This window comes from Physeter macrocephalus, chromosome 7, assembly GCF_002837175.3.
Source record: "Physeter macrocephalus isolate SW-GA chromosome 7, ASM283717v5, whole genome shotgun sequence".
Lineage (NCBI taxonomy): Eukaryota > Metazoa > Chordata > Mammalia > Artiodactyla > Physeteridae > Physeter > Physeter macrocephalus.
The window spans coordinates 97,251,476-97,276,237 of NC_041220.1; the positions used below are offsets into that span (position 1 = coordinate 97,251,476).

A 24,762-nucleotide genomic window follows, 5' to 3' on the forward strand; every position below is an offset into this window, starting at 1 on the left:
AGGATTCTTTTAAATCCAGAATTAAGTTAGACTATCAAGGTGCACCACAATTTCTAAACACAGCTCGAGAAAAAGTAAACTAGCTTCTTCTAATACCACAGAATACTTCTTAGTAGCTTGAAGATGAGCGTGTCATAATAATAACTCTAATGTAAATGTGTTAAAGAAGTTAAAATCTGATAGTCCAAGAACAGATAAACAGCATGTAATGAATTAAGGGCATCTCAGAGGAGGATTTACGGGAACCAACATGAATTTGCTGCATTAAGCAAACCAGGTGGGTCAATTACCAATTGTTCCCAGCAAGGATACTCAATTGTGTCAAAGGACAGATAAGAGATTCAGTGATATTCAGCTCCTGTGTCATCACCAGCTAGATGGAATCTGCCCACAAGATCTCAGGAGACTGACTGAAAATTCGCTGGATAGAAATTCATGGTTTCAGAAGGGTGTGTAATGTGTGTCTCTGAGACACATTTTTTTAGGGTAAAGATAAGAAAGATCTCAGCAACTGTTTCCTCTGTGCTATGGGATATTTTTTGAGTGTGACCTTCAGTGGGGTGAGTGATCTTTCTCCGTCACACTAAAGACCACTGGCCTCTGAAATGCAGGTTCTTAACAACCTCAACTTGAAGGGCAGCATAAGCATTACTGACAAGCATTGTTTCAAATTATTATCTGCCAGCTGCTCCTGTGACTTGTCCATTACTAGAGGTTGGAGGTCTTATTGTTTCAACTTTCACCTCAATTCAATTAACATTTGCAACGTTCACCCCAATCCAAACTGTAAAATGAAAACGATTTTACCAAAACTAGTAAAAAATGCAAGTCTCATATTTACCTGTCATTGTAAATGTAAGGTATTTACAATGCGCCTGATCTGTAACAAGTATTTGATAAATGCTGCCTTAAAAAGTCTATCTTTTACAATCTCCTATTTCTCAAACATAAATGCCTTCTTCTCAGGTAAATTTCCATTTGTCTTTTATGCTAACATTTTTAAAGCAAAGATTTTTAACATTTAGCTAATATTAGATAAAGTTTATATTTCCAGCAGTGATATCAGTATTTTCACCCTTCATATTCTGTGGTAGGGAGATCAAAACTTATTAATAAAAATGTTGCTTCCTATTCATTCCCCTTACTTCTTGATATTCTCTATATATTCAAAGATTTTGATAAATACTCTGAAAAAAGTTTGGAGAGGGCTTCCCTGGTGGCACAGTGGTTGAGAGTCCACCTGCCGATGCAGGGGACACGGGTTCGTGCCCCGGTCCGGGAAGATCCCACATACCGCGGAGCGGCTGGGCCCGTGAGCCATGGCCGCTGAGCCTGCGCGTCCGGAGCCTGTGCTCCGCAACGGGAGAGGCCAGAACGGTGAGAGGCCCGCGTACTGCAAAAAAAAAAAAAAAAATTTGGAGAAGGTTTTGTACTTTCTTCACATCTTGTCTATTGATTATATGCTATAAGAAAATCAGAAGGAAAATGATAGTAAATATGGATATTTAAAAGTCAAATTTATTATAGACACATTTTATTAGCTCAATAAGACAAAATAATTATGAAACTCAGCTTCTGAAAAACAGGAAAGGAGACACTGAAATATATAATAATAATAGTTCCTTACGTGCTAACTCTGCATCAAGCATTTTGTGAAACTCTGTGCATTATCTTACTAAAATCGTGTACCAATACTATGAGATATGATAATTGTTTCTGTTTTAATGATGATAAAACTGCAGTTTTAAAAGACGAAGCAATTTGATCAAGATCTCACAGGGAATTGAAACCAAGGGTTTTTTGATGCCACTCTTATCTAATGTTTTAAAAGCAGGTAGAAGAATTTGTGTCTGTTTAGAAAGCATAATCAACAGCACAACCAATGAGTGTCTGCCAGTATTCATAGGACACCAGGCAATAGCATATAAAATTACAAGGTGCCTACAATGAGGGGAGTCTAGGTTATCTACACTGAGCAGAGCAGTAGCAGAGAGATGAAGCCCCACCTGCAGCCAGGGCGGACAGACACTGCCAAGACGACAATCAAACAAATTTTTGTTAATGTTATCTTTTTTTTTTTTTCTGCGGTACGCGGGCCTGCCACTGTTGTGGCCTCTCCCGTTGCGGAGCACAGGCTCCGGACGCGCAGGCTCAGCGGCCATGGCTCACGGGCCTAGCCGCTCCGCGGCACGTGGGATCCTCCCGGACCGGGGCACGAACCCGTGTCCCCTGCATCGGCAGGCGGACTCACAACCACTATGCCACAAGGGAAGCCTTGTCAATGTTATCTTAAAGCAAGATTCCAACTGCATTAAAACCAAATCAGTGCTATTGTTACCAAACTTTCATTCTGAAAGTGTTTTCACCAATATTCCTCCCAGTCCAGAAGATATAAATTGCTTTGAAAACAGATAAGAGCAATATATACAAAGTCCATTCAGAAAAGTCTCTCCTTCCATGTAAAGTTGTGAAATTCAGTCTAGAAGGCATAATTCAGGCAGAAAGGTATCCAACAGGAATGAAAGACAGAGTTCAATGTAAAATATTTGACATTCGTTGCTTCCACAAATACATTGTAACAGTGCAAAGTAAACTACTCATTTCAGGGGAGGTATAAAGGACACAGCATCCAGCAAACACTATCACAAAGGAAGAGCCCAAAACAGATGTGGGAAAAATAAACAGCCTTGCTGTTTCAGAATTTATAAAACGGTCCACAAAGAGCAAACAGGCCTTCTCACCACCGTTCAACTTCAAGGCCCATAAAAAAAAAAAGCTGCATGAGAAACCCTCTCAGACACATTGAATGTTCTGCAAAACTTCTAATAGTGCACTTGCATTAAAGCCTTCTAAGACCATAGTCAGTAAATGTAATTTAAAATCGTTCAATGTTGTTTACAAACAGGTGAAAATGGTTTGATATTTGGCTATCACAGATAGTGATACACTCTTGAACATCTAGGTGCATGATTTATCTCATACAATGTACATACTGAGCCTCTTTGCTGAGCTTGAGATGTTCTTTAAAGAGTCTTTCCCAAGAAAATAACTGCCGTGATTTTAAACTTGGGTATAAAGGTGCCAGAAAACAATTCTTTTAAGATGAGCTTGCATTCTTTTCCAAGGAGATTAGCACTGTTAGTTTGCCCTTACTTCAAGAAAAAGGATCTTATGTGTTGCCTATAAACTTGCAGGATGAGTCAGAAGAGGGATTCTCCACCTTGATGAACAGGGGATAAGGGGAGCCTTCCTTCAGACCTGTTCCACAACATATTCTCTATTTGAACTCATGTATAGCGACCTACAACAAAAATTCTAGAGTGCAGTAGTTCCTCAGCCTCACATTGGCTGTCTCATGCCTATGCATGGTAGGCACACCCAGGGAGAAATAACTCAGCACCACCTTCAAAAAATACCTTTTAGATATCCTTTAAGGAGAGGATAGTGTTTAGTCAAATTTAGGCTCTATTGTAAAGACATTTCTAAATTAAAATGAGCATTTTCTTTGTATTTACTTGATAGAGACTTTAAAATAGCTAAGTGAACAGGCTTTGCATGGCTTCATTATAATAATATTTTCAGGACTCTTTTTTTCAAGCAAAAATGAGTATTAAATGACAAAGTTAGTAGAAAAAAGGTAATCTCAAATCTAAAGATACCAAAACTTGGAATGTTTAAAGCAATATTGTCTTATAGGAACGCGTTTACAACTTATTGGTAGGAAAAAAAGTGCAGTCCAAGCCTTTGCCTTTATCACTTCTGCAATTTCCTTATTGCAAGGGTATGACTGTGAAGTTAATGAAATAACTAATATCCAAGGTTTTCAATGGTATGCTATTGGTTCTCATTAATGTAACCTAGGCATATACACATTTTATTTTGCATTGAGTGTTTCGTTGCATTTCGGACAAAATACCCTTATTTTTTTTGGACAACCTTCAAAAAATTTCAAAACCTTTCTCATACTCTTGCATTTGTATTATCCAGGAACTTACAAAAGCAGATGATTTGCAGTAGTGAAATACTGAAGTGGCCATAAAATAGAACTTTAATGACTGCAGCATAATCCCATAAGACATAAGTGAACAACATAACTTTACACCAGCATAGAAAAGTCAGGGGTCCCAATGTGATTTTTTTTAGCCTTCTAACACATTACACACTAACCAAAAAATACCTTGAATTAATAATTTTGCATGGAGACTTTATTGCAAGTATACACAGGCATCTTCCATGAAATATAAAGAAGTATAATTCTTAAATGTTTCTTTACTGTAGCTTATTTGTAGTTTGTTTTTCCTCAATTAATTTCCATTGACTATCTAGCCACTTAACTATATTAGATTTCATTTGAACATCTGATTAAACAATATGAGACCTGTTAATACACTCTACAAGAGGCACATTCTCAAGGCTTCATTCTCATCCCAGATAAGCAGGTACTACTGGCAACACAGAGCATCCACGGGAATCCACCAGTGCACATGTTAGGTCAGGGCGTAGAGTAGGAAACTGTCAAAGCAGGAAGTACTGTGTGCTCATAGTGTGGAGGCGTGATTAAAACTTATTCCTTTTACAATGATTCTTAACCACATTCTGATCATCATATCATCTGCTGTTGTTCTCTATACAATACAAAGAAGGAAGTGAGGGGAAAGGAGGCAGTGAGACGGAAAAGGGAGGAAGGGAGGGAGGATTTCAACACCCATCTACTTCTTGACATTTTGACTGATAACCTTGTACTTCATCAATTCTTTGAAGTGGAAAAAATGTGTTTCTTTTGTAGCTATAATGCTTTGATTTATCAATAATGATTTTCTCATCCTATACTAAAATTAAATCCAACCTAATCACATGACCCTGTTTCTTAGAGATTAAAAGTTGGATTTCTAAAAGGCACAGCTCTTATCTTCTGTTCTCAGATGTCTTCTTTCTCTAGATCAAGTTAAAACTCTATCAACATAAAATAAAAAGTAAAAAAACTTATAATTTTGAAATACTCACAAAATATCATTTGGAATTGTTCTGATTTTATCATTTTAAAATGAAAAAATAACTTAGAACCATAAATTGCATACGAATAAAATTAATGTTTTTATTTTTTGTTCTTCACACAAAGAAAGAAAATTAACTTGCTATATTATATATTATATATATACAGTATAAATGGCATTCACAAGATAAACCTGCATTTATACACCTTTTCATAATTTGGAGTTTGAATTTAAAACTCACATTTAAATTGCTAAAAAACATATAAGCTCACACAAGATATAATTATTTAAAAGTTAATTCACTGATTGCTTCCTGTTTATTACATTGTCTCTTGCAACTTTAGGGGACAAAAAAGGCAATTTGTGTGATGTTAATGACATCACCTACTACAATAGGAATATATACCATAATAATATTATTATAAGGCCATAGTAATTTGATTATAGAACTCTCTGGGTAGTTTTAATTTTTTAATTAATATACTGAAAAAAATTTTAAATAGTTTGTTCCACAATAACCTGAATGCATTCTTTAGCAAAACTGCTTGCCATTTAATGTATTTAAAGAAATAAATATTTGAAAAGTGTATCCACAATGTTCCTAAGAAATGGTTTTGAATTCCAGAGTCCCAAGGAGATGAACTGGCTGTCAGATAACAATGTGCTTCCATCAGATGGACTTGGCAGTTGTAAACAAAAGGAATTTTCTCAGCTTTTCCTCACAAATATGAAATATTTGCTCTCGGCCAACAGCTGGGGTGATTTAAAGAAGTCCTGCATATATATTAGTTTTCATTCAAAATTACAAATCCTCCTCCCACTCTGAAACATCTGACTGCATCTCCGTAGAACAGAAAATTGTTCTGAGATGAAGTGACATTCCCGGGGAAGTAAAAGTCAAAAAATAGTACCTACTTACAACTTTAATCGAATTTCAGATCATAAGGTATCTGGTTAATAATTTTTAGGAAAAGTTAATTTATTCAAGATGAAAGTTTAAATGATACTCCAAAGTGGCTTGAAAAATAATGAGAAAGTTTGTTTTGTTCCAGTGTTTCTGAAAATATTTAAAACTACAATATAAACAAAATACAGACTTCATGAAAAGCCACTGAGAATCCTTCAATGATATCGAAGTTGTTTAAGAAAAAAATATACATATACATACATATATCTCTCTCTCTCTCACATGGAAAAATGTATATATGACTACTAAACACATATATATGAATAAATAAAAGTTATTCATGAAAAAATTGTTAATGTTTAAATGATAATTTTAAATAATCTATTCATCTTACTAAACATTTAAATTATATTAATGCTTAGTTTTTAATGGATGAATTAAAAATACTTTTGCCAAGTTCTCACTAGAAATTAGCTATTCATAAAAGAGATCAAAGAATAAATACTTTCAGAGTATTTTTATATATTAAGAAACAACTTACGAACTTATAAACTTTGTTATAAACTTAACCAAATATTTACCTTATTTTTATTTCTTCCCCAAAACTAGCTCTAAGTAATGGTTTTAAATTTATTTTGAATTCCACAATTATATCCTTATATTGTAATATTATTCATGAACAAAATTTTATAGCAAAATAAATTAGATATCTGTTTAATTTTACTTTAGGTAATAAAAATGTAGCCTATATTTACAAATACCTTAGAAGTTGACAAGCCACTTTTATATTTACAGTTACACAGAATTAACTTTTGCCCTTGGGCCCAGTGAATCTGAGTACGTGCTATGCCCTAAATGAACTTCATATTTCACTATTTTAAGTAAAATTTTTATTTTTACCTAAAGTGCCTCTTAAAGCAGGCACGGAAACATTAAAATAATTGTTGCTACTTTTAAGAGAGCTGATATTTGCCCTTAGAAATGCAAAGCTACTAAACTTGAATTATCAAGACATATGGAGATATGTAATTCATATTCCAAACGACAAACTGTGTATTTTATCTAATTATTTCAGCAGAGGTTTTTGTCTTTTGTATATATATACTATAGGCATAAAATAATAATGGTCCTCCAGTAATATATAACAATCCATAAGATTTTGTGTCTGGAAAAATAAAAATGTATTTTAAATCCTGAAGTCCACATTTGATCTTCTTGGAAAAAAACAATCATTGTTAAATGATGTGCTTTGATAAAATAACTCTTACTTCCATTTCTACTAAATTCTTTTTCCAGCAAAAAAAATATTTAGAAAGGTACTATAAAATAATGAAATAAAACTGTGAATAGCAGTTATTAATAATATTCACCACAAGTGTTAAATATCAGAAAGCAAATCTTTATCACTAAGAACTTTAAATATTTCCTCAAATGTCACTAATGACACACACAGCAATAGCATGGGAACTAAAATAACTATCAGCAAAACTCTTCTTTTCCATAATGCACCATAAGTGCAAATAAAATTACCACCTTTTTCCTACATAAGGAAATAAAACAAACTAGATGAAAAATAAGAAAAAATGTACATCTCTAAGTACCAAAGCAATGGTTACCAAGTAAATGTCTCAGGAAAGTACGTCTGTATTTTTGAACTTGTACAAGTTAATACTATTTTTGCAAAAATTCTATTATTTCTAATTGTAAATTAGTTTGGAAATCACTTTATCAACTTCTTGTTTCTGTAAACTTACAAAGACTAAGACATGAAATTGAAGACATGGTCCTTGAAATGCAAGTATTTTTAAAAATATAGTTATGTCGTCATAAGTTTGGAATTGAAAATACTTACAGTCTCTCCAGTTCTTTAAGATCCTGGAATGCTCCTCTTTCAATGGTGCTAATCTTATTCTCCATAAGCTGACTGAAATGCAAAGTATAACAGGAGTCTTAATGTTACCACTCACCATCTGAAAAAGTGTCACTTCAGCAACTGAAAACTTGTCCCTTTATGAAGTTAAACACTGCTCTGGCTTGAGATTCAATATCAAATCTAACAATGTTATATCTGAGAAAAATCAGGGAAGGAAAATAGCATCCTCATCACGAAACTTACACAAAAAATACTAATTCAGTTTCTCACAAAATTTCGTCAGAATCCTGAACCTTAAACTATAGTATATCCCGAAAAGTAACCCATGACACTACAACTTTGATGGCTGTTTTTCAAGTGAGTTCTTAACTGAAAGAAACAACATACAATAATTCATCATACACATACTTCAATTCACTGATGGATATACGTCAGAAATTGGAAGAATTCATAAAGGCCAAAAATGTGTTTTTCAAAAATGAACAATGAACACGCAATGATCAAAAGTATATGTGCACTGCAATGTAAACATTTATAAATCTGCAGGTAAAAACAATTTTACATTACACTGAATCTCAAATGATTGTTTATTCACAACTAACTTAACACATTAATTTAAAAAGTAATCATACTGCAACAATTTTATGAGCTGCAAAGATATAAAATACAAGAAACGATTCAAAATATGACCAACATATTTTTATAGAGAAACATTTCCCACTAAAAACTCTGCGAAAACCTCGATTGTTTGATTTTAATGTTAGAAAATATAGGTACATGTTGCTTGCTAGAAAAGTCTGAACATTTTTATATTAGCAATAATAAAATGCAGGCCCACTTAAATTCTTTATAGTTAATCTCAAATCCTAAAAGTATATCAAATGTCTCACATTACTCATTCATATTGTAAAAGCAACTATTCTACATTTTTATATGCATAAGGCACTTAGGGTATGGTATAGCAAACATTTGAAGTCATTTCCATTATACTGTTGCTATGGCTTGCATCCAACCTTAAAATAAAGGCCTACATTTTTACTAAAATTTGAAGTACACTGATAAACAAAAAAAAAAAGAAAGGAAACCAAGGCCTTTTAAAATTTTATGTTTCTGTCATTGAGACAGTTATTAAAACTGAAATCAGTAACAATTCAAAATACACAACCTTAAAAAACAAAAGAGAATTCTCTAAAACACAGAAGAACATACTTACAGAACTCTCAGGTGTCGAAGACCAGCAAAATCTGTCTTAGTAATCCGTGTGATGTTATTTCCATTCAAATCCCTAAGAGAAAACAAGTAAGAAAATGAAAGTTCTGTTTAATTTCTACCACTATCTAGTTAAACAAAGACAAATATAAACTAAATAAGAGCTTTGAGATAAAAGATCAGTTCCAATTACTAAAGTAGTCTACAAAGTAAAAGAGAAAGAAAAGGAAGTCATCTTTGAAAGAAAAATTTTTTAATGATTCTTAAGTTTACAGAGTCCATGTTTGCTGTCATATGACAAGAAAATGAAGTGATTCTGTTATCAAGAGACGTTCTCTTTTGTGTGTATATGGGATGCTTTCAATTTTTGCTTTTATAAGGAGGTGTATATTAATTTCACAGGTATTCTGCTATTTACTATCATTGTTAGGAACATTCCCAAAAAGTTACCTTCAGGAAGTTAAAGGAACACTTTTCTAATACTATTCAGGAAGAAATTTTAAAAATTCAGAACCCTATCCTTAGGTGGCACCATGGCTAAACTTCCTAAGGCAAAGAATAAAGTTAGAGTGCCATCAAAAGAACTGCACTTCAAAGACTCGCATTTATAAGCATTTACCTTCCAACAATTCTATGTTTGTATGAAAACGAAACTCTTCATTTGCAGCTCAGGGACCCCCGCTGTGACTGTAAAGTGAAAACTACTAGCAAGGGCAATAGTGGAAATAGTATTCAGGCCCTGACATTTTTGTTCAGATTTCAGCACCACGTTTCCCTCAAGAGTCACAAACCCCTTTTCTGGCATCTTAGGTCAAGATCTAAACTTGCCCTGGTTCCAATCATTTCAAATAAAACCAGGCTTTGCTGCGGTTTGAATGTTCTCCTTCACGGAAGTAAACCTTACCTTTTTAAAACATCATGTGTATTTAATGTGTTTATGTTGTCAATGATATAATTTTATAAGCCAGCACTGAGTAAACTATTTTCTGAAACTTCTTTATAGATCTCTCAGAGGGATAAATTTTTTTTCAAGGACCTTAAAACTCAATTGCTATTTTTTCCCCGAGCCGTTCCCTTTTTGTTGAATAAGACATGTTAGTGCTTAAACTTTAAACTGTTCTGAATATCATGAAATGACAAGGGCTAAAACAGTTCTGCACTGCTTTCTCCCCAACCCATTTTCCGTGCTGAGCAAAGTACCATCGAACTGTTCCTACAGTTCTTGGGGGGTCTTTCTTTATCCGGGCTACTTGCCATAAGCTGAGTCCCAACCGCCACCGCCAGCCCCCCAATCCCAGACAAACTTGGGAGATCACATTCTGACAAGATACCCTGGGTAGGGCCTACCTCAACCTGCCCAGCGCTGCAGGACAGGGAAGGAGGGCAGAGAGGGAGTAGCGGGCGGCCCAGTGGGGCTCGGGATGGGGCAGCCACTGGCAAGGGAAGGAATGGCTCAACTCTGGCCTTTAAACTGAGGGCGAGGAAAATGGGTTGGATAAGAAGATCGACTCGACGCGCTGCGGGCTGCGCTGGTGGAAACCTGCGAGTCCAAGGCGTCCCCTCCGCCGTCCACCCCCCTCACAGCCTGGGGGCGCAGGGGCCCGGGGAGCGCAGCCTGAGAGCGCTGCCCCGGCCGCCCTCGCCCCGCCGGGCCCAAGCTCAGCGGCGAGGGGAGCGCGCCCCGGGCGCCCGGGAAGCGCGGGGCGGCGGCCTCTGCGTTCACAAAGAGAACGGCCTCCACGCTCCACTTCCCTGAACTCGGAAAGCGCCCCACAAGCGGCGCGTGGGCCGTCAACACCCGCGTTGCGATTACTTCTTCATTAGAGGCTCACAGAGACAGGGAGGCGGGGATGTCTGCGGGCAGCAGAGCGCGAAGAGAGGAAGGAAGGGGAGAAGCTGCCACGAGCAGGGACGCAGAAACTGCCAGAAAGGTGGAAAGGGGGCACTAGGGCTCAGCAGGAAGGGCCGAAGGGGGCAGCCGAGGGCCGCGGGGTCACCAAATTGGTCAGACCCGACTTGGCCGGCTCCGCTTGGAGAACCAGCCCTAACTTCGCCTAGCCGACGGGACGTGGTCCGCCTCCGGAGCCTCCCGCCTCGGACAGGTCCCTGGGGCTCCGCCGCCGCCGCCGCCTCCTCCCAGGGGAAATGAAAGGCGGGGAAAGAGTCACGGGGGGCTGCGCGCGGCCACCGCGAAAGCTGCTGCCGTCCTGGGGCATCCTTCCTTCCGCGGCCTGTAGAAGCGCCCCTGGGCGGGCTCAGCCGCCCCACGACCCCGTCTCCTCTCCCTCAGTCCCCAGGAGGGCGACACAAAGCCGGGGAGCGGAGGTTTCTCTCTTTTGAGTACCCCCCCTCCCGCGTCAACCCCCCTTCTTCGCGCCACCCCGCGGTGACAAGAACCGGGACTCGGCCCTGAACCGACCCGCGACAGTTCCCAACCGCAAGGTGACTCCGTTTGCAGAGTCCGAGGAACAAAGTCTTGTCTCCCTTGCCCCGGGCATCCGCGACTATTCGTCCCCCATCTCCCCGTCTCCCCAGCCTCACAGAACTCGCCCGCAAAGGGCTGCGAGTGGTGGGACTGGAGCGGGAGGAAGGGACCAAGCGAAGCGCAGCAGCCAGCGGGCCCGCCCCCCTCCTTGGGCAGTGGCCCCTCCCCGGGCAGCGCCCTCCCAGAGAGTTCAAGACCAGGATGCGCCTTCGGGAAAGCTAGTGAGGACTGCCCCAGGCGCAGTTCTCTGTGCCGCTCAGTCCCTCCACTCTCGACGCAGGGGCTGCGCGACCCCGATGGTGGGGAGGAAGAGCCCATACTCACAGTCTCTCAGTGCTGCGGGGGATGTTCCTGGGCACACTGCGCAGCGCCAGTCCGTGACAGTCCACTGTGCTCCCGGAGCAGGAGCACTGCGCCGGACACGCTTGCGGCGCCACCTTGTTCAGGATCGCCAGCACGAACCCCAGCGACAGGGACAGCGTCTGCCAGCCCACGCCGCGCATCTTCCCCCGCCGCCTCCTAGCTCGCCGGCGCCAGGGGTTTTCTCTTTAGCTTGTTGCTCTGCTGGAACTGCGCTGTGCCTGAGGCCCAGTGCCTGGCGCGAGTCTAGCAACCCAGAGTGTCCGGATAACGTGCACAAGATAATATAGAAGTAACAGTAATATTCAAGGCAGTAAAGCTAACACAGATACACGCCTCTCAGCTCCCCCCACCCTCCTTCTGCAAGGCAGGCGCTCCTTGGGCAACTTTAGGTCCTGAAGATCAGTTGGCCCGGCCAAGGCTACAGGGAGACCCCAAAGCAGCGGGGAGGAGATCACGCGTCGTCGGCCTCACAAATATCAACTTGGAGGTAAAAGACCTAGAGCTCCCAACCGCGGTGAAGATCGTTAAGATGCAGGGGCCAGTTGCGCGTGGAACAGGGGTGATCCGGTTCCACCGACCCCCTCTGCAAATCCAATTCCAGTGGGGACGGTAGGAGACAGAAGAAGGAGGCTCAGTAGGAATGGTGGCCTCGGTCAAAGTGGGCTCTCCGAAACTAGAAGGCGCAGGAGCCCCGCGGGCCGGGAGCGGAGCGCGCTGGACGACCGGACATGGCGCGCGGGGGCGCACCGGGCTGACGCGCAGCCTAGGGGGCGCGGGACCGCGCTGCGGGGCTCCCGGCGAGGCTCACTCACGCGGCCTGCCCCACCGGCCTGCTGCTCCTCCGCAGCCCGGGCCGGTCCTCGTCGTCTATCGACAACGGAGGACGATTTGCAAACACACATGCACTTCGCTGAAGGATGTCTGGGCAATTCCGCCTCCCGCCCCGGCGTCCTTGGAGACGCTCCGCACGAGGGCCTTCCCCGGGGTCACGCAGAAAAGACAAAAGGGCAATCGAGCGGCCCAGCAGGCAGGAATATCCACTAGTCACGACCCCGGGAGAGGAAATCCAAGAGGCCAAGTTGAGGATGAGAGCTCCTGCTAAGGCTGAGTAGGGAATGGCTGGCCAGCCGGCCAGAAAGAGTGGAAAGGCCAAGCTGGAGGTGTCCGCTTCCCGGGTCCTCCCGGGGCGTTCCGGACGGTGGAGAGATGGCAGCTGGGTCTGTGGTATCTGCTAATCCGAGGAGACCCCAGGAGGCAGCTGAACGGCAGTCCTGTGTGCGTGCGTGTGTCAGCCCCTCTCGTCTCCCGGATACGCCGCAGCTCCGCAGCAGACACCTGATGGCAAAGGTGGAAGAAAAAAGAGCAGGCTCCTGGGCCGGGGCAGCCCCTCAGTCTACCCCCGACAGCCCACAAGTGGGTCCTCCTTCTCAAAGTGCAAGAACTTTTCCCAGGGTTTGAATCCAGTCCCCACAGCCACGGTGGGAGTCGTACCGCCGACGTCGCGACGCCGCCCGACTCTGGGCGCTGCACCTGACTCGGCGGCCGCAGTCCGGAGCAGCCTGTCTCCTTCCAGCCCCTTCCCCCTCTCCAGGTGGCTTTCTGCGCCCCTTTCTTGGGGGAGGGAAATGGGGAAGAGAGAAAGCGGCGACAGGGAGCGGGGACTCGGTGGCTCTGCTGACTCCCGAGCTCCTGGCAAGTGTCTAAACAATAGGACGGACGCAGCAGCCCTAGTCTCGCTCGGCTGCGGGAAGGTGGGTTGTTGTTGTAACTGGAGTTGTTGGCTCGGGCTGCCTGGCGCTCAGCGCAGCCGAACAAAAACCCAGCCCGCGCCTCTGGAGCCGGGCGCGAGACCCCGGACTCTCCCCTTTCTCCTCAGCGCTCCCGCCTTGCCCGGAAAGCTCGGTAGCTCCCGCCTGCGCCCGGGAGCCACGGCGCTCCCATCACTCGCCGCCGCCGCCTTTTTTTAACCGCCGTCTGCGGCAGCCACCACCGCCGCCGCCGCCAGCCTCCGCCAGCCTCCGCCGTCCGCGAACTCCCCAAATAAATAACCCCAAGTCAGAAGTTAAGCCGGCGCCGGCTTTATATACCCGGCGGAGCCTCCACCCCCTCGGCTCCGCCCCGCGAGGCCCGGCACCGCCCACTGGCTGAGCGCTGGGAGCCCGCACCTCGCAGCGGAGAGGTGAGGCCCCCGGCTGCCAGCGCCGGGCGGAGGCGGCGGCCGGCGGCGCGTTCCCGCGCACCGCGGCTCGCGCCCTCGCTCCCACGCCCGGGCAAAGTTTGGCGGAGGAAGGAGGTTCCCGGGCCCCCGCCCCCAACTCCAGGGCCCCAGAGGTGACCCAGACTCGAAGACGGTAGTTCGCAGCGGGGGAAGCCGTGCCTTTGAGCGCGGCTTGTAAATAGCGCTGCCGGTGCCTCTGCTGCAGCTTTTGCCAAGCGATCCTAAGGGGGCTGCTCGGTGTTTGAAGCAGAGAGAGAGACAGAGAGATTACGATTTTAATTTTTTTTTAATTCTACCGAAATAGATCTGCCTGAGCTCACAGACACACACATGTGTATTTTTGGGTGCTTAAAAGTTCAGAGTTTTTGCAAGTTGGAAAATGGTGTTTTTGAACCTTCTCGCCAGCCTTCCCATCTCCGACCCACCCCCTTCCGTTTAACCCTTTCTTTATAGTCACGCACTTAACACCATGCTCAGCTGACGTCTTGAATACACAATATGCTCACAAAACTCTAAGGGCTTGAATGTGTCTGCGTGATTTTACTCTCTTAGGAAAGGAGGAAAAAAATAAATCCCTAGCAACGCACGTTGTAGCCAGAAGGCTTCCTTTATTTCAGGGAAGTTCTGGATATTTTTTCCTCACTGTTTTGGAAGAGAATTTCCTTGTTTCTTTTTGTCTTTTCAGTGTGATGTGTGTCTGACGACTGCTACCACTCTCCTGCCTCCCACCCCACGCCCCGTCGCCCCCAGCAAAAACCAAAGTCACTGTTGTTTGAAATGGCATCTAAATGAGTCAACAATTTCGCTTGAGCTTGAATTTAAAACGCCTCAACTCGTTCTTCCTGCTTCCATTCCACCTTTCACCGGTTTCACAGGAATTTGTGCAAGTCCCCAGCCTAATACCAGTCTCACAGTGTGATAATTATTTGTGTAATTATCTGTCATCCCCTTGAAGGCAAGAGGACCCATCCAATTCATTTTTCTATTCCCAGCATCTTACAATATGCCCGACACACAGGAGGTGCCCTGAAAATTGACCGATTTCTTTACCACAAGAATATCCTCAATCTGAAATTTCTCCCATATCCCCAGTAACTTTTTTCCTACTTACATTTTCGGAAATATCTTTGCAAAATGGCTACCTCTACCTGTGTCATTTTGCCTGCTCTGGAAAACTTAAAGCCATTGTGAGGGCATCTCCAAAGACGGGGTACCCATTAGATAACTGAATTGGAACTCTGAGGAGTACTCATTTTAATGCCACAGATTTAATAGTCCTCTGTTCTTTTAAATACTTCAAAAGCCTTTAACATTCATTAACTCATTTGTCCTTCTAGATTTTAGCTTAAAGGTCTGCTACATAACTTCCTTAAGAAAGAAAAAGTGGAAGCCGGAGTCACATTTTTCCTGTAAGGAAAATGAGAGGAAGAACAAGTACCTATCACTGATGAAAGATTCTTCCATCGCTCCCCACCGCACACACCCCAAGGGAATTTTCTTTAGTCTGTACTAGTGAATTATGTGGTTGAAGTATGTTTACCCCTACACTAATTAACCTAATTCCACAACTTTGATGCCCTGTCAGCAACAAGATATGAGTATTTATGTTCAACTTCATCCACCACATAGAATCATGGTTCTGTATTTTACGTGCAAAAGCATATCTTGCATTCCAAATATTCACAAGTCATGCTATTTATAGCATTGCACAATGCAAGTCATAGACATGAGTTCAAGTTTGATTCCTTCTCTGGCTCCCTTTCCGTTCTGTGTAAAACCAAGGAAAGAGCCAAAAATAACATTCACAGCCTACAGAAACATTTTTTAATTTGATACAAATTTGAATGAGAAGATATGTCCAGTGGATTTCATTAAGAAAAAAAGGAAGACTACAACTAATTCCTGAGAGACATGGCGTATTAATTTTTTGTGTCATCAACTTTTCAGTTAATAAAGGGAAATTTATACATGAGTGACCAGATTTCTCATTCAAAAAGATATAATTATATTATTCCTTCAGTATTATTTCAGGATGTTTTTGGAGGCTTCACATGCTTCAGGAACATTAACTTCTAGGTCTCAGTTCTTTCTAGATTATGTTGTTCCCAAATGAGTTCTGAATTTCTCTTTGACTCTGTTACACCCATCCTGAAGAAAGTCTTCTGTGGTCCCTTTTGTCACCACATGAGCTCTCCATAAATCCCGACCTGGATTAAACAGAAGTAGAATCCACTAGAGTCAACATTCAAGTCCCCTATTACCTTGAGAAAAAAAATCCAGTTGCTAGAATGATTGAGAAAACAATTTAGACATTTAAACACTCATACAGTAAAAAAACAAAATGAAACAAAAATGAGAAGGCATTCTCTCAATTTGCATTTTCTATGGAGGAAAATTTGGTGAAATTGGGATACATGGGGAAAAGGAATAAGAAAGGAGAACTGATGAAAAATAGGTAAATATGAGTAAAAACAGAGTTAGATAACAGTAATAGCATTGATTGAATTCATGAAACTTACAGAATAATTCTGTGGATTTTACTTTCATGTTACTATTTTCCATTGTTGCAAAATGTGTTCATGTTAATTACATAATTTTTCTTAAAATATTCTTATATTGGAAATGTAAATATGGAACCATAACATCATGGAGATGAAGATTTAATTAAAATTTGTTTCATACTTCCTAGGTTCCAAGCTATCTGATAGAGTTAAAACCACAGTGTAATTATAGGTGGTTGCTATTTTATTTGTGTTCAGGTGAGGACATTCGTCTTCAGCCAGGTCTGATTACATGACACAGTTGAAACCAGAACCTGAGTTCTCTGACCTCATACCTCAACTGGTTCTCCTACACCCACCCTATAGAGTCTCTGGAATTCCCAGAGATCAAGGAATCTATAGTGCATCAGGAACTGTCACCCTCATACAGATGTCCACATCTCTCTGCACACACTGTTTACATCATCTAAAGGGAGCAGGGGAGAACTAGGATTGACAGTAGCTGTGCCCGATTACTGAAACCGGGCCAGCTTCTGGAGCTAGCTTAAACTTTGAGATGATTCTCTAGGGCAGTGGTTTTCAGAGTGTGGTCCCTGGACCAGCAGCATCAGAAACACCAGGGATTATAGTTAGAAATGCACATTTTCAGGCCCCACCTCAGCACATAATCAGAAACTCTGGGGCTGGAGTCCATAAACCTGAGTTCTAATAAGCTGCCAAGTGGTTTTGATACTCACTGAAGCTGGAGAATCACAGCTCTCTAGAATTCCTCTGTGGTTGTATCTAAGTTTGGAGACTCAGGCAGCAATGAATGATAGGTAGCACCTGCTGAATTGACTTCAGCTTCCCATTCCCTGGCATTTGACAAGTGTACATTCCTGATAACCTCTAGGGGGCACCAAAATGTTTTCATGGGCAGCCCCAAAGAGGTAACAAGAATTTAGGCTCATTTTCCAAAGAAATGGCCTTGAGAAATGGAAGGAGCTTCCATCTCAGCAAGCTGTTCTAATTGTTATGTCTCAGCCAGGTACCAAATTCACTATACAAGTTCTTTCCAGTTTAATATTTCATATGTATGGGAATAAAAATGCCTACTTTTCATGATTATCAGGAAGGTTAAAATCATATCTCTCAAACTAACAGCACAATACCTCTATGCTAGTATAGAGGTATTGTGCTGTTAGGTATTTATTTATTAAATAAAGGGCAGCATAGGGCTTCCCTGGTGGCGCAGTGGTTGAGAGCCCGCCTGCGATGCAGGGGACACAGGTTCGTGCCCCGGTCCGGGAAGATCCCACATGCCGCGGAGCAGCTGGGCCCGTGAGCCATGGCCGCTGGGCTTGCGCTTCCGGAGCCTGTGCCCCACAGCGGGAGAGGCCACAACAGTGAAAGGCCCGCGTACCGCAAAAAAAATAAAATAAAAAAATAAAGGGCAGTGTAATTATTTTCATCATTACTACTACTACTCAGAGGTGAACATTTCTAAAATATTTTATTTGTATTGTGAGAATAGATTAGATATTTCAATTAACTATTACAATGATCAAGTAGCTCCTTGTGCTAAGCCCTGGGAAACCCTGGGAAAGGTGTTTTAAGAGTAGAGGAACGATCAAGAACAAAAGAGGGAAGATGGATACAATTAGTTTCATGATAATTATGCCCCATAATACTCTTTTGAAGAGGTGGAGTTGGTTTTCCAGTGACATAATAAAATATCCTGTTGACGGTTTAGTGAAACGAAAATGAAAATCTGAAATTTGGATATGCTGCTAAGTGGGAATGCTTGGGAAGCTTTGGATAGATCCCTTAGATTTTCTGGACTTAGTTTTTCTCAATTATATAATGTTGGGATTAGACCAGTTGAACTCTAGATCCTTCCCAGTTCTCAGTAATAATGTAACTATATTTATTAAGTAATATCTGGTTCCAGACCCTGAGCTCCTCACCATGTATGTCTCAGCTCCTTTAATTCTGAGACATTAAAGATGTCTCAGTGATGCAGGTTAAAAAACACATTAACATTTAAAAGCCCAAGGGAAAATAAACAGCAAAAATGTTAATAGTTTTATGAGGTTAAAATAAATTTACAAGAAATTAGCCTTTGAGGAAAAGGAAATTCAATTGTAAAAATAGTTTTAAATTGCCTAATCTTTTGACTTACTAAATTTAAAAATGCCTCCTGGGGCTTCCCTGGTGGCGCAGGGGTTGAGAGTCCGCCTGTCAATGCTGGAGACACGGGTTCGAGCCCTGGTCCGGGGAGATGCCACATGCCGCGGGGCAACTAAGCCCGTGAGCCACAACTACTGAGCCTGTGCTCTAGAGCCCGTGAGCCACAACTACTGAAGCCCATGTGCCTAGAGCCCTTGCTCTGCAACAAGAGAAGCCACCGCAATTAGAAGCATGCACACCGCAAAGAAGAGTAGCCCCCGCTCTCTGCAACTAGAGAAAGCCCAAGTGCAGCAACGAAGACCCAACGCAGCCAAAAAATAAACATAAATTTAAAATATATATAAATAAATAAAAATAAAATAAAAATGCCTCCTGGATTTTCACAGAAGAAAAAAAATCTTTCTGTGTTATTTGGGAAAGGGGGGGCAGGAACCCGTCACAACATCTGCAGGCTCCTGCTACTTTCAAAAAGGTTGACTGTTCTCATACAGGGTCACAATATCACGCTAAAATTACAAAGAAATTTGCTGTCATCTAACATAAACTCAAAATAAATATTTTCAAATCCCAAGGCTAAATATTATATATTTTAGATAAAAATCAAATCTGATTAACAGAGGCAATATTCAAAGTGTATACCTGCCTGATGGTCAAAAAGCCATTTACTCATACGAAATAGTCACATTAATGTCTTAGACCAAGAGTTAGCATACTTTTTCTGTTAAGAACCAGATAGTACTTTAGGTTTTGAAGGCCAATAGGCAAAATCAGGGATATTATGAAGACACTTAACACAATAAAGAAAGAAAACAAATTTCCACAACTGTTTTGCTGATGTAATTAAAAATGTAACTATTGATTACAAATTTTTGTAATACAGACCTACTAATGAGAATTATGGAATTCTTTTGGGGGGGATAACATTCATTTAATTGGGGTCCAAAATAAGTGTTTTCTATCATCAAATCACTTGCTAAGTTTAATATATAAAAATCGGTTTTAGCTCGCTGATGATATAAAAAAGTGTAGCAGGTCCAGTTTGGCCTTAGTCCAAAGAAGTGGTTGTTCAATGGACGAGGTCATAGTTTTCCTCAAGAGTTATGTTAAAATTCAGAGGGAAGTTGTAAAGATAAGAGCTCTGAGCTCCAAAGTGACTGCTCTGTGACAAGCAGTAAATGTCTTTCTCTGTATTATCTATGCTCTACTTCTTGAGCTCTGAAATGCAACTCTGCAAAAGCATTTAAAGAAAATTTAAATTCATTTCATTTTACTGTAAAATAAATTAGTATAAGATATGCTGCATATCCATTTCTTGCATGTGCTTATCTGTTGAACCAGATGGTCCTCATGTATAAAATGGAGATAACAATAAGTAACATTTATTAAGTATTTACTATGTGCAGGCATTATTCCAAGTGTTTTGCTTCATTTCCTCATTTAATCCTCCTGGAAAACTGTATCATCTTATAGATGAGGAAGTTAAGGGACAAAATGGTTGACTAACTTGCTCATGTTACCTTAGGGATGAGGAAAATGAAGCCAAGAAAGGTTAAGTAACCTGTCCAAGGTCACTCAGCTAGAAAAGGGTAGAGCTAGGATTTTAACCCCAGCAGCCAGGGTCCAAAGCTCTAGGCCTCTCACTAATTCATGAATCATAGGAAATTCATGTTAATAAAATGCAAACTATGAATCTGAAAGAACTATATACACTATAAAATAATGTATTATTGTTCTTATTCGCATTATGGCTATTATTTTTAATGGAAGATGGTAAATGCAAAAACAACATACAAACATTTAGTAAGAGAATCACTGGGGTGAATATAATCTGACTTGAGCCAACCTTTTTATCTCCTTCTTTTCATATTAATAGGATTATTTCATTTCTCTTTCACGACTTGGGCTACACTCTCCTTAGTTACATAAGACAAAAGGAATATTTTTCCCACCAAAACAACATGGAAATTCTACAGCAGATGAGACATGAATGACAAACAAGTCTGTAAATTTAGGAAAAACCATAATATAAAGAAGAATCTCTAAGTATAAACAAAGAAGTTTATTCAATAAATACAATGTTGTGTCTGAAAATCCAGAAATATTACTTTAGTACTTTCTGAATACTTGTATCTTGTTGTGTAAGAAATATCAACTCAGGGACTTGCCTGGTGGTGCAGTGGTTAAGAACCCGCCTGCCAATGCAGGGGACACAGGTTCGAGCCCTGGTCCGGGAAGATCCCACATGCCACGGAGCAACTAAGCCCATGTGCCACGACTGCTGAGCCCACATGCCACAACTACTGAAGCCTGCGCACCTAGAGCCCGTGCTCCGCAACAAGAGAAGCCACTGCAATGAGAAGCCTGTGCGCCTCCACAAAGAGTAGCCCCCCGCTCACTGCAACTAGAGAAAGCCAGCGCGGTAACAAAGACCCGACGCAGCCAAAGATAAATAAATAAGTTTATAAAAAAAAAAAAATCAACTCATAAAGCTGTGTGCTGTTCATTGTGATTATGAGATAACACAACAGAAAAATATCTCCATGTATGGTTTCCCAAACAACGTAATGAAAAATTATGAAAAATAAAATGTGAATCATAATGCTGTTCCAAAAAGCATATAAAAATAACTTCTAAAAACGTATTCCTGCATTCTAAATTGCTTTATTTTGTGATTAAAGTAGGCACTATAGCTATAAATCTATTCAAGATCATAGTTATAACTCTGTGTGCGCATGTGTGCACGCACGAGTACACAAAAATATATGTGTATATATTTCACTTATATATTCTTCTTCCTTGGTGTCTTTGGCAGGATCTTATTAATTTTTGTTTTTCTTCCTTAACCTATCATATGTGGAAAATAAGAGATTATATATTACCCTACTTCAAAGAAGTTGTGAAGATTAAATAAATTAATACATAAAAGCACTTAGAGACTTCCAGTTCTGGAACAAGATACCATAGGCTAACGTATACCCACTCCTTCCGCTAAGTACAACTAAATGCCCTGGAAATAATTCAACAGAGGATGATAAAAGGATTTAAAGAGGTGGAAAGAAAAAGTGGACTGGCAAGGAGACTCAGGACCTGAGGAATGACAACACTGCGAGTTTCCTAGGTTTTCCTTCTATCTCACATGATGCCGAGAAAGGGCAAGTCCAAGACCTGGCTTCCCAAGGGGAAGCCCTAGCACCTGCTCCATAGCTAGGGCACCAGCTGGCTGAACCCTACCTGAAGCAGCAGCTTCAAAGCCCCCAAAGGCCAACCCACCACTGCTGCACAAAGGCACCCTAGCAGATAAGCTGACACACAGCTTATCTCAAGGCAGTGTCATTGGAGCCCAGCTTTTCCTGCCCTCCACACAGTGGCATAAGAAACCCAGGCCCAGCATCTTCTGGCTCTCATCCACGCCCTGGCAGAAGATGAGCCAAGATATTACTTCAGCACCAGTAGGAATTGAACAGGAGACCCAGCAGCGCCAGGATAGCAAAACAGGCCAGAATTGCATTGCAAATCTTACGAAAACTAAACTGTCATTAGAGCTAAAACCTACAGAAGTAGGCCAGAAACTAGATGCTAAATCTGAACAGGGTGACTACAAGCTAAAATAGAAGATTTAAATAGCATCAAGACATCAAGAGTCTCCTAACATAACAAACAAAATGTCCAGGATACAATAGGAAACTCACTCATCATACTAAAACCCAGGAAAACCACAATTTGAATGAGAAAGGCAATCAGTTGATGCCAATCAGATGGCAGAGGAGGACATCATGACATCCCAGATGAAAGAATACTAAGAGAGTTTGTCTTGCCAGTTGACCTACCCTAACCGAATAGCTAAAGGAAGTTCTCTAAGACAAAAGGAAATGATGAAAGAAGGAAACTTGTAACATCGGGAAGGAAGAAAAAACAAAGGAGGGAGAAAAATATGGATAAAGACAATAAATTTTCCTTCTCGTGCTTTCTAAATCCTGTTTGATTGTAGAAGCAAAATCACAACACTGTGTTATGTGATTCTCAATGTATGTAGATGAAATATTGAAGACAATTCTATTATAAATAAGTGAGAGAATTACCATTTCCACATTATAAGATTATTTGACTTAGCTCAGAAAAAAATGTGTATTGGGCCTTTTTAACTGCTTGATACTGATCTAGATGCCAGAGAAATAAAGATAGAAAAGCCATAAATCTTTCTGTTGGGGAGCTTGTTAGCTAGCAGGTAGATGATGTAAAAATAAGATTAACAATCACTCTGATGCATGTGATGAGAAATATATATATATAGCAGTGTAACAAAAACTAGAAGGATAATGCTGTCCTATGATACCAGGAAAAACCCAAGGAAGACAGGACAATAACTAGAGTTTGAAGAAATGAAAGGAGCTTTCTTGGTGCACAATTTGAATGATTACAGATGCGAACACACAAAAAAACATGATCAAAATGCTTTAGTCTGTAAGAAAATATATTATCTCACATCACAATAAACCCAGAGGCAGAATGGCCCCAGAGTTTATAGACTGGGTAGTGTATGTATGTGTTAACAGAAGGCTGAAAACTCTTACAGAAAACCCATGATAAAAATGTTTATATCTCATTCATGCTTCATCTCTATACTAGGTCTGTTGTGCTCCATTTCATGTCATCTTCACTGTTTTTCCACATCATCTTCATTCCAAGAACCAGACTCACTGAGCATCCTGTCCCTAAAACATTTGTGATCATCATAGGAGAGGAAAGACAATAGGAAGATTCACCCTTTGGCTTTTGCATGATATACACATGACATACATAACTTCTCACCTTTCGTTGGCCACATAAAGTCACATGACTATATATATGCACACAACATAAATGTACATATGATGTACATATGTATATATAAAGATATATTTAAAAATCTTTATACATACATGAGTAAAATTATATATGTATATACATATATATATATTTTATAAGGAATTGGCTTATACAATTATGGAAGCTGGCACATTCCAAGATCTGCAGTCAGCAAGCTGAACACCCAGGAGATCTGATGGTATAAATTCCAATCTGAAGGCCAGAAGATTCAAGATCAAGGAAGAACAAATGTTTCAGTTCAAGTCTGAAGGCAGGAAAAAACAAACAAAGAAACAATGTTCCAACTCAAAGCAGTCAGGCAGGAGGAATTCCCACTTGTGCAGGGGAGGGTAAGCCTTTTTATTCTATTCAAGCCTTCAGCTGATTGGGTAAGGCCCATTCACATTAGGGAGGACAATATGCTTTACTCAGCCAGTCTATCAGTTTACATGCTAACCTCACTTAAAAACACCCTCACAGAAACACCCAGAATAATGCTTGATCAAATATCTGGGCACCTCATGTCCCAGGTAAATTGACACATGAAATTAATTCTCACACTCTCCAAAGTATTTACACTTGATGGATTCAGAGTGTGCTTGGGCATCAGAATTTTTTAAGGCTCCCACATGATCTAATGCGCAGAGTTTAAGAACCACTATGCAAGAGGGTGATGTGCCTTATAGGAGACTGGGGAGTGTGGGATTCACCCTCCCTACTCAGGTAAGTAATGTGGAAAAGTATTCACAGTGTTTAAAAACCTTAAAAAAAAAATACCCACAAAACTCCACTTTAATCACATACGAGATGGATTCATAAATTGAAACCTGCTTAACTGGCAATTAAAAGCTGTAGGACAATGTTGTCTTTCTGTATTTTCAGAATTAAGTTCCAGCTGTTTTAAGAAAGCAACCAGAAGATTGAGAGAAACTGCCAAGTACCCTGGGGAGAAGCTGGGAGTAAAGAGCCACGTTAACTCCTGTTATTCTAAAGTCATTGTACCACGAGCAGTGACTGTTAATACTGGGAGTGGAATAAAAGATACCAAATTCAGAACTTCACCTGCTTTTCACAGGGAAAAGCATCGTACTTTTCTGGGTCTGAACTTCATCGCAGTACCAACAAATTTCAAAAACAAATTTGAGACAATATGCATGATTCATAAGGTTTCCTCACCAGTTTAACCATTAAATGTTTA

At 41.0% G+C, this 24,762-nt stretch overlaps 1 protein-coding gene across 2 annotated transcripts in view; it reads right to left on the reverse strand.

Moving 5' to 3' along the window:
- The window catches only part of SLIT2 (slit guidance ligand 2), a 402,412-nt gene extending 389,959 nt beyond the window's left edge, over positions 1-12,453 (reverse strand). For both annotated transcript variants that reach the window (XM_024119498.3, XM_024119497.3), the window contains exons 1-3: positions 11,793-12,453; positions 8,988-9,059; positions 7,754-7,825 (exon numbers count right to left, since the gene is read on the reverse strand). In XM_024119498.3, coding sequence (XP_023975266.1) covers positions 7,754-7,825; positions 8,988-9,059; positions 11,793-11,971 — 323 coding nt within the window. In that variant the 5' untranslated portion in view covers positions 11,972-12,453. The remainder of the gene's footprint in view (positions 1-7,753; positions 7,826-8,987; positions 9,060-11,792) is intronic.
- Between the last annotated feature and the right edge of the window lie 12,309 nt (positions 12,454-24,762).